Source organism: Aulonocara stuartgranti (genome assembly GCF_965226115.1).
Source record: "Aulonocara stuartgranti genome assembly, chromosome: 6".
NCBI classification, from domain to species: domain Eukaryota; kingdom Metazoa; phylum Chordata; class Actinopteri; order Cichliformes; family Cichlidae; genus Aulonocara; species Aulonocara stuartgranti.
In genome coordinates, this window is record NC_138944.1 from 4,939,742 (window position 1) to 4,950,000 (window position 10,259).

The 10,259-nt window shown below is 40.3% G+C and overlaps 1 protein-coding gene across 4 annotated transcripts in view; it reads left to right on the forward strand.

Moving 5' to 3' along the window:
• Nucleotides 1-1,241: 1,241 nt before the first annotated feature.
• Nucleotides 1,242-10,259, forward strand: part of LOC309708387 (equilibrative nucleobase transporter 1-like) — a 10,236-nt gene continuing 1,218 nt past the window's right edge. Inside the window, exons 1-11 of one of the 4 annotated variants that reach the window (XM_082536369.1) lie at nucleotides 1,242-1,301; nucleotides 2,458-2,701; nucleotides 2,805-2,934; nucleotides 4,439-4,485; nucleotides 5,595-5,671; nucleotides 5,783-5,875; nucleotides 7,431-7,570; nucleotides 9,377-9,516; nucleotides 9,660-9,803; nucleotides 9,890-9,997; nucleotides 10,071-10,257. In XM_082536369.1, the coding sequence (XP_082392495.1) occupies nucleotides 2,521-2,701; nucleotides 2,805-2,934; nucleotides 4,439-4,485; nucleotides 5,595-5,671; nucleotides 5,783-5,875; nucleotides 7,431-7,570; nucleotides 9,377-9,516; nucleotides 9,660-9,803; nucleotides 9,890-9,997; nucleotides 10,071-10,257 (1,247 nt within the window). In that variant the 5' untranslated portion in view covers nucleotides 1,242-1,301; nucleotides 2,458-2,520. Of the gene's footprint in view, nucleotides 1,302-1,604; nucleotides 1,693-2,457; nucleotides 2,702-2,804; nucleotides 2,935-4,438; nucleotides 4,486-5,594; nucleotides 5,672-5,782; nucleotides 5,876-7,430; nucleotides 7,571-9,376; nucleotides 9,517-9,659; nucleotides 9,804-9,889; nucleotides 9,998-10,070; nucleotides 10,258-10,259 lie in introns of those variants that run through there. The other 3 variants (XM_082536368.1, XM_082536370.1, XM_082536371.1) reach the window with 3 other exon arrangements.

Genomic DNA, 10,259 nt, shown 5'->3' on the forward strand with positions numbered 1-10,259 from the left:
GGGTAGTTCATGGACAGGGGTTATTAAATGGTAAAAATGGACTGGTTCTTATATAGCGCTTTTCTACTCTCCCAGTGTACTCAAAGCACTCTATACAGCATGCCACATTCACCCAATCACACCCATTCTCACAAGCACTTTCTCTATACATAGTGCTTTCTAAGTACATTCGCACTCCAATGGATGCATCAGAGAGCAACTTGGGGTTAGTATCTTGCCCAAGGATACTTGACATGCAGACTGGAGGAGCCAAGGATCGAACCACCAACCTTCCGATCAGTAGATGAGAGATTTTTTTCCCCTTCTTCTTCTTCTTCTTCTTTCTATTGCTATTGCTGGCTCTTGCACAAGCTCCACCCAGTGGCGGTGCCTCCCCAGTTCCCATTTCTCACCTGTCACACTTGCTTTCTGGTAAATATTTATTTTATTTTTAAGCACCATTTGGAGTTACAACTTCCCAACAGATTGTTGTTGGTCAATGTGGTAATCAGGCCAGCTTAAGCTCCCTGTTTTTTTGTTGTTTTTTTGCCTTATGCTAGTATGTAATCTGTTTTCAAAGCCAAATTTACCCTTTGAGACACTTATCTTCCATGAGAACCAATGAAAACAATGCAGAGGTGCCTTAAACCTGTATAGTATGTGAAGACTGTGGGAAAACGGCAACAATTTTTCAGTCTTCTGTTGTCCATTTCTGGTGCAGTTTTCAGCTGGTGTGACGTTAAGGTTTAATGTTTTTTGCATTCATGCATGCTCTTCTGCAAACCTTGGTTATAATCAGAGGTGTAGTGATATGTAGTAAAGCAACCATTACAAGAAAGCTGCAGCAAAATTAAAAAACAGAAAATCCGATGAGGCTCAACCAATCTTAAATCTTCAATACAATCAAAAGATGTGTATTTTCTTGCAAATTGCATTAAAAAAATATCAAAATCACAAGCTGCTGGCTATACATTTCAAATGCTACACAGTCATATACAAAGTGTTAAGGCCACCTGACACTGGGAAACAAAAAGTATCTGTGACTAGAGTCCAACTGATGGAAAAAATATTCTCTACAGTTTCAGCTGTACAGGTTTTGTAACAATGTAACAACATTATGAATCATTGCCCCCACCCCCCACACTCCAAATACACACAAAAGCCTTGAAACACCACTAATAGTTAACTGACCCATAATGAGTCACCATGTTCGTTTCTTATTGACAGCTTCAGAACTAAGCGCAAACAGCACCAACACTGTTGGTGCAAGATGCATCATGGCCCCACAGAGTCTCATGTGTGGATTACCCAGAGGTTATGGGGTAAGCATTGTTTCTTTTCTTTTTCATGAGGGTCAGCGCTTAGAAACATGTTTTGTTGGATTTCTACTAAAATGAGTTAATTATTTGCCTCTGCATAGAAAACTGGACGTATATTTGTGTTTTATACAAGTATTTATGCTATTAAACCTCACACTGTGATAAATTTCTTGAATAATCGTGTTTTAATGGTCACATTTGGAGCGTTCTTGTCTGTGTAGTGCCATATGTCATTACGTAGATTATCGGGATTAATCTGGATTACAGCCACCACCCCTTGGTGATAACTGTTGCCCTGTCTGTAGTCTCTGCGCTTTGCAGAATGAGTTTAACTTGAGGAGAATATAAATGGACCATATACACCATGCAAATAAACTCACTGGGAAACATTAAGGTAAAAGTGTGTTCATCACAGTGTTATTGTAGTCAGTTTTATTTAACAAAAGTATGGAACTGTTTTAAGGAAAAGTGGAGTTATTGCTAATCTGGTTATTAATTAGTAAATATGTAAGAAAAATTGTGTATGTTTCTGTTCTGTGTCCTGTGTACTGTTTGTTTGTATATGTGTCTTTTTGGCTGCTGTTACAACCAAATTTCCCCTTGTGGGACAATTAAAGGATCATTCTATTCTATTCTATTCTATTCTATTCTATTCTATTCTATTCTATTCTATTCTAATGAGTTAAGATGAAATTGATTGTGGCTTTTTTGTGTGCAGCTACTATTTGTTTGTATGTAAAATCTTAACCTACGGGGTTCAAGTTAGTATAGATGCCACACTGTGGTTCCCTCTCATGTGGTGGTTCTGAACCACCACATGAGCATGGAGCACCAAGTAACAAATATGAAGTGAAACTAAGATGAATGTGTGGAAGGCTTTTAGGGAAAATAAAGCAAATGAGAGAGCCAGTGCTGCCGTGATTGTGTACATTGCAACATTTCACATTGCACAATGAATTTTGATGAACATTCAGTATTTCTATGAGAAAATGTTAACTTTATTTTTTATCATCTTTAGCCTTCAGTTCATATACTGCCCATGCTCACACAGATGTTGCTCCCTCTTGCGTTCGTGATCACTTCTTGAACAGTTTTTGCTGTATTTCAGGCATGTAAAACTGAAAAAGTATACCTGTTATTTTTTTATTCCATGGTTTAGGAACAGAGATCTGTCTAGAAGTTCTGTTTGACCTTTGTGTGAGCTGGAAAGACGAAGTGAAAAATGCAGGGAACTGTAGTTGGTTACAGCCTGCGCTACTGGCTGACCCTGATCACGGGGTTGCTGGAGTGTCTGTTATTTGCCGGCCTGGTGTTTGGCCATGCCTCCCTGGTGTTTGTGCTGAAGAAAGAGGAATACTTTGGTTGGCTGTGTGTCGACACTAACAGCACAACGGATAGTAAAGGTGAGCAACTCTGGAGTTTAGATTGGACAGGACACTCATCCAGGACACCACAGAAGCAGGTTTCAGATATATTTGTGTGTGTTTCTGTTTGTTTTTCTTCCAGACTGTAGTGGTCAGGATGAGCAGTTCTCGCTGGTTTTTACTGTGGCCTCCTTCCTCAACAACTTCCTGACTCTATTAAATGGCTACATATTTGATCACTGTGGCACACTGCTGACCAGACTGCTGGCAATGTAAGTCAGTGCTGAAATACGTCTGGGCTGCAGACCCAAACACACAATTGTTAACTATTTCTTGCTGTTTGCCCAAAATGTTGTTAATCAACAATATTTTATAAGTAAACTATGATACCTTTGTAGGTCAGACCTCCAGCAGAATAAAAAAAAACCTTGTCTGCCAATTAGTTTCAGCAAAGAAACACAAAAAGTCTGAGATTAGTTAAGATTAGTACATGGTAAAACAAGGCGCAGAGATTAGACTGAAACAGAACCCACCTCATTCAACCCCAAAATATATTTGACAGTTTCTAGTATCAGTACTAATACTTGGTAATGTTAATGGTTTAATCTGGTTCAGAGTCCGGATCAATAGGTAACACTTTATTTATTTTCTTTTTTAGTAAATGAACTTTTTCTCTGCACAGGTTACAAAAAAAATGTCCAAAAAAACTCAGTTATGTTTATATACCACGAAATCACACAATCACATACTATAGCTGCCCCAAGGCGCGTACTATGAAATCATCTACCTCACAATATTCAAATAATCCATCTCCCATGAGAAAACATTTGTTATTCCAAACCTGTTATGTTAATCATTGCTGGAACACTTAGCAATGCAGATTTGCTTTAGAGCTTTGGTGTAACATGTTATCACTTAAGTTTCTTATTTATTGCAGTGATCAGGAGAGTATGAGATTATATTGTGAGATCTGGGTTAGAGAATCTCAGTAATTAATTTCAATGAGATTATTTATAGAAAATTTGGTAAAATATGCAGTTATTCAGTCAAATTCATCTTTTACTTCCTGTCAGATGATTTATACTCAAACATGTGGAGAGACGCAGAGAAAGTCTGTAACTTTGTAAAACATGCGCAACAAGAATTATTACACAATTTAGGAATTAATGAGTGTTGTTGAGTCACTACTTGATTTTTAAATAAAATAGGTAGTTAATTGTCAGTACCAGATTATATTGTTCTAATGTTAATGGAAATCGTGCCAGATTATTTCTTTAGTCAGTGTTCATTTGAAGAGCAATTTATTCAGATTACAAAATACAAGATTTGGTACAGACCAACAAGCCTTTTCAAGGTCAACTTTTGCTATATATAAAAAAACTACTTACACAAAACTCAGTTGTTTTGTGTATTTATGCTGCTGTTTTTAACTATGCTGCCCCCTGATTGGTACTTGTTTTTCAGCATTAAGCTGCATCTAGACTTTTCTGTTAAGTTTTTCACTCTCTTCCACGTTTCATCGTCCTGTCGAGAGAGGCTACATGCATGAGCTTATGTGGTATCTGAGGGGAGAATGGACAGTTTGAGTGGATTCAGAAAACCTTGCCAGCTTATGTCTGTTAACGCTCAAGGCGACTTCGCTGCAGGCCAAAATCACCCTAAGGCCACCAACCAATGTCTCAATGCTCCCTCATAGGAACTCTGCTCCTCGTAGCTGATGTCTGATGGCAAAAACAGAAACTTTTATGTGTCCTTATGATACTTTTCCCTCTCCAGAGCCCTTTTTAGTGGCGGTACATTGCTGGTGGCCCTCTCTAGCCCAGGTAGGTGCACAGGTTACGATTATTAGAAAACACATATTTATGAGTCTTTTTTTTGTTTTTATTAGATTCACCTTTCACCTCTGTCTCATAATTTCCACCTTTTCCATAATCCCTTCCTTGTGGGAATTTCGTGTTCTGGTCACATTGTGTTGGGTTTATTTGAATACCTGAAAGCTTATTCTGTGTGCTGAAGTGTAGAAATTGAACACCCTAGCTATTGTGACAACACCATTTTAGCTAATTAGCAGTTAGTAGTATAACTTGCATGTGCTAGCCAGTGTTGGCCTCACATTTCATATTCTTGTGGACAAACCTGTGAAAGAATCACCTTTGTTTTTTAAAAAAGAGCAGCTGTGTTGGCTTTCTCATCTTAAGCACAAAGCAGGTTTCATCTCCTCAGCTACTGCTCGGTCCATACCAAACACGAATGACAGAAAACAGGTAAAAGTTGTTTTCACTACATGCCTGATGACGTAGTCACTGTAACACCCCTTGTATATGATGAATCCCAGTAAAATAATCACAATCACTGTGAGAATTATGCACAACTGTGCATAATTCTGGTCATTAACATATTTAACGCGTGTTCTTTATTTTCCAGTATAGCCATTGGCATTTGATTTCAGTCTCATTTATATCGTATCACAACAGCAGTTATCTTAAGGCGCAATGTGAATACTCTACAATATTAGAGAGAAAGCTTAACAAATCAGGCTGTCGCCTGTTTACAGGCAAGTGTTCCCTTTTAATGGGAAAAGTCCTCCGGCAGAAACAGGCTCAGCCTCGATGTTTGTGGAATAGGGGGAAAAGAGAAGAGAGAGAGAATGAGGGCACAGAGAGACCACGAACAACAAAACGCCCCATCAGCCTGACCTATAGAAAGTTTAAAGGTTCAGGGTCACTGAATCCATCCCTGACTGTAACCCTTTACTGCTGCTGGGGAAAGCAAAAAGTTTGTTTTCAAACATGATTATGCAGCATTTTAACTGCTCGTCAGCACTTCTGCTGCTCTGCTGCTCTCTACACCGTGACTCTGGAGTTTTAACTCTAACTGCCTTTAATATTGTGCAACATCACATTCCTAATGTTTGTATTTCTGTGTCTTGTAGAATTTTCAAATCTGCTTTACCCCGCCCTGTCTCTCCTTGCTGTGGGTGGAGTCCTACTGCTCATAACTAACATGCAGGTAACTACACCTGTAGAAAGTTTCTGTTCCTAAACAGAAATACACTTGAGCCACTTCTAAACTTTCAAACATATTTTGTCCTGATGATCCGTGTATCTGTGTGACGGAAAGGTGGGCAACCTGTTCCCTGCTCATCGCTCCACCATCATCACCTTCTACAATGGTGCCTTTGACTCCTCCTCTGCTGTGCTTCTCATCGTTAAGGTGGGACTGATAATTGCTACACTCATATTTGTCACACACATTAGATGGATAAAACAACACTGTCCCCACACTAGTGCCACTACTACTTTACTGAAGTGCAGTTTTATTCTTATTTGGCAAAAAAAAAAGGTGGAAACAAGCTGCATCCCATAGCTGTACTGGTGCACCAACAAATATAACTGTGAATTTGTGCTGAATACTATATAAATAAAATATTAGAATTTACATCCCTTCATCCAGTCCTGAATGACCCACTTCTCCATATCTCTAAGGGAGAGCCCAGGCTCCCTACTGAAGCAGCTCATCCTGTTTTGTCGGTCATTACTCTCAGCTTATGCCCAAGGTGAGGATGGGAACATAGAGCAGTCAGCATATTGAAAGTTTTTCCTTCACACCCAGCTCTCTTCACCATAAAAGACTAAGATAAGATAAGATAAGATAAGATAAGATAAGATAAGATAAGATAAGATAAGATAAGATAAGATAAGATAAGATAAGATAGAACTTTATTAATCCCTCGGGTGGGTTCCTCTGGGAAATTCGACTTCCAAAAAGCACAGCAACGACCGAAGTTACAGTTACAGAATTGTTATATATATATATATATATATATATATATATATACACACACACACACACACATATATAAATACAGAGACAATATAAATAAAATATACAAAGGGGATAAATAGAATAAATAGGAATAAAAAATAAAAATACAAGTGAATTGCACATTTCAAGTATTGAGTCTATTGCACTGTTGACTATTTACAAAAAGTATTGCACAAGGTATTGTACAGTGAGGTGAAGAGGCACTACAGCTTAGTTGTTCCCCCCTCCTTTGTCCTCCTGTTTCCCCTCCCTCTCCCCTCCAGAGAGGAGTTAAACAGTTTGATGGTGTGTGGGACAAAGGAGTTTTTAAGTCTGTTAGTTCTTGTCTTTGGGAGAAGCAACCTGTCACTGAACAGACTCTTCTGATTGTTTATGGCCGTGTGCAGAGGATGCCCAGCATTGTTCATAATGTCCATCAGTTTCTTTAATGTCCTTTTCTCTGCCACTGTCACCAGAGTGTCCAGCTTCATGCCGACCACAGCATGACTAGCATGGTATCCAGTCACTGCGGACCTTTCACCAGTCTGTCTACCCTAAAGACAGACTGTTCAAAACCCTGAGATACTTGGTACAGCAATGTGCAATCCACCCATCTCCAACTATAGACCATGGCCTCAAACTTCCAGGTGCTAATTCTCACTCCTGCTTCAGCTGCCCCAGTAAGAGCTGGTGATCATCCAACAAACCAACAGAACCACATCCTCCTTAAACAGAAGAGATGGTATCTAGATAGCGCCGCCTACTAGAATTGCATTTATCAAAATTTAAGCAAAGGCCTCTTGGATTGGCTGTAAGACACAGCACGCCATTTCATTGGTCAGAGCCACACACATATCAGAGGCCTAGCATAGCGACTTAAATTAGTGGAGGTGGGAAGATAGCCACCTGTGTCAGCATCCACCTATATATATATATATATAAGTGACCTTTTTTTCCCCTGCAGATTCTGTACGAACAGGGAATCTCTCTCCACTACTCTTTCATTTTCCTGACCATCTGCAGCAGCATTCACGTGGCGAGAACTTTCCTGCTGATGCCAAAAACCCACATCCCCTACACTCTGCCTGAAAACTACACCTACGGGTGAGAGCATGATAGGTTTTTGCCATTCAGGTCATAAAGACAGTGGGCGTCTTTGATACACACAAAATCTGTACTTAAACACATATTTCAAGCACAAATTCAGTATTATTAACATGTTTTTGTGTAATTTGTTCTTATTCTGTGAAAAACTACCTAAATAAGGAATCAAATACAAAATATTACTGACAAAGTTGAAGTCTTTTACCTTTTTAATTTAAAGTGGACGTAGCATTTGGATGGTGTAGTGATTGAATTCAGAAGTATATATTTTTCTAATTCTTGTTGTTGTTCGTGAAAATCAAAACCACCATTTTTTAAATCCCAGAACGAGGGAAATGGCTACAACAACAACGGTAGGTATATCATCACCAACCTCCACCTTTGTTGTAGTGTTCGTGTCGCATACGTCATAATTATGTCATGGGATGCTTGCCTACGTTGCTGTGAAGATGACCATACACATTAGATGGTATTGGATAGTAATGGAAAACCAGTCTGTAATATATGTTTGCACTGATTGCCGATCACGCTTCAACTGGGAGGCAGAGCCTTCAGTTTTCAGGCCCCTCTTCTGTGGAACCAGCTTTCAGTTTGGATTCGGGAGACAGACACTATCTCTACTTTCAAGATTAGGCTTCAAACTTTCCTTTTTGCTAAAGCATATAGTTAGGGCTGGACCAGGTGACCCTGAATCCTCCCTTAGTTATGCTGCAATAGACGTAGGCAGGTTTTTCCTTTCCAGTCACCTTTCTCACTCACTATGTGTTAATAGACCTCTCTGCACTGAATCATACCTGTTATTAACCTCTGTCTCTCTTCCACAACATGTCTTTATCCTGTTTTCCTTCTCTCACCCCAACCAGTCGCAGCAGATGGCCCCGCCCCTCCCTGAGCCTGGTTCTGCCAGTTTCTTCCTGTTAAAAGGGAGTTTTTCCTTCCCACTGTCGCCAAAGTGCTTGCTCATAGGGGGTCATGTGATTGTTGGGCTTTTCTCTGTATCTACTGTACAATATAAAGCACCTTGAGGCGACTTTTGTTGTGATTTGGCGCTATATGAATAAAATTGAATTGAATTGAACTGTGTCATCCTCGGTAAGAAGGAATGGTACTCCACAGTGATGTAGTTCAAACAAATTTAATGAAGGAGATGGCAGATGGCATAAACCAGATGAACAGCATTTGTGGGAATGTGATTGAATTACAATATATTTAAATGTAAAGGGGGTGTGAGTGCGTGTGTGGTCAGGTGGTAAGCACGCACATAGTATTAACTCACACAAGTAAATACGTTACTCCTCCAACACACCTGTGCAGAACCGCACTGAACACGTTCCCAAATGGAAGTACAATGCTGAGGTGCATCATGGGTAACGTGGTTTAAAGAAGGTGCCGTAAAGAAGTGGACTTTTAACGCAGTCCATCCAAGTGGAGCTGTGGCGACTAAATCCAAATAGGTACCAATGGAAAAGGTGCTTTATTGTTTCACTAGTACAAAAACCAAGCAAAAAAGAAGTTTTCCATGCTGGATGTCATTATTTAAACCCAATTTTCTTGGTTAATGAGTGAGTGAGCAGTGAGGTCCTGATCTTCAGGGAACAGATCAGGTGGTATATGTTCTCCACTTGCTTTCCGCTTTCCCTGTCACAACACTTTCTTTGTTTTCTTCATCTTTCACCACAGATGACGAGCATAAACCTTTTGATTTTTAATAATTCTGAGTCACTAACAAAAGAACAAAAGTGATCAGTGCAACGTTGATTTTGAATGTGCATTCATTTGTTAATCACACTTTTTTCTGACGTTCAGGATAAACTGTGGAAAGGGAAACACTGACACTGTGGAGGAGACTGAGATAAAGGAAGGTCCGCCGACACAGGAATCCCCTGAGACGGAGAACACGTCGCTGGCACCCGAGGGTAGGACAGAGGCTCAAAACACAGAAAAAGGTTCTTATAGCCACTTTACCATCCAAAACTGTTTGTGTCAAGTGTTTCTACTGTTTGGCCAACAAAGAAACCACTGCAGGCAAATACAAATACGTGTAACAAAGTAGCATGGATTTGTTTTACACCCTGTTTTGTGTGTTCAGTGCAGTCGTTCGGCAGCTGTGTCAAGTCCAGGTTCTTCATATTTCACCTGGTGTGGTTGTCCATCATGCAGCTGAGACACTACTTCTTCATTGGCACGCTCAACTCCATGCTGAACCGGCTGGCTGATGGTGACTCCAACCTGGGTAAGTCATTGTCCTCATTATCATCTTTGATCCAGATATTGTCTGACTTCATTCTCTTGTTTTCTCATCCATCCCTAAATCATCAGTGAGCCAGTACACCAATGCGTTCGCAATAACTCAGCTGTGTGGCATCCTGTGTGCCCCCTGGAACGGACTCATCATGGACAGACACAAGAAGAAGCCTCTGGCTCCGGGTAAATCAGTGAATGTTGTTAGAACGACTTGTTTTCATGTGGAAACTCCTTCTGAATCTCTCTTGTACTGTAGGAGAGACGGAGCAAGAGGCGGACCTGCGCTCCTCCTACCTGTCCCTGCTCCTGACTGCCCTGCAGTGCCTCCTCTTTTCTGTGTGCGCCTCCATTGCTTTTCTCCCACTGCAGTACTTCACCTTCGTCCTGCAGGTCCTCAATCGCTCCTTCCTTTATGGGGGGAATGCAGCCTTCCTTAGCATCGCGT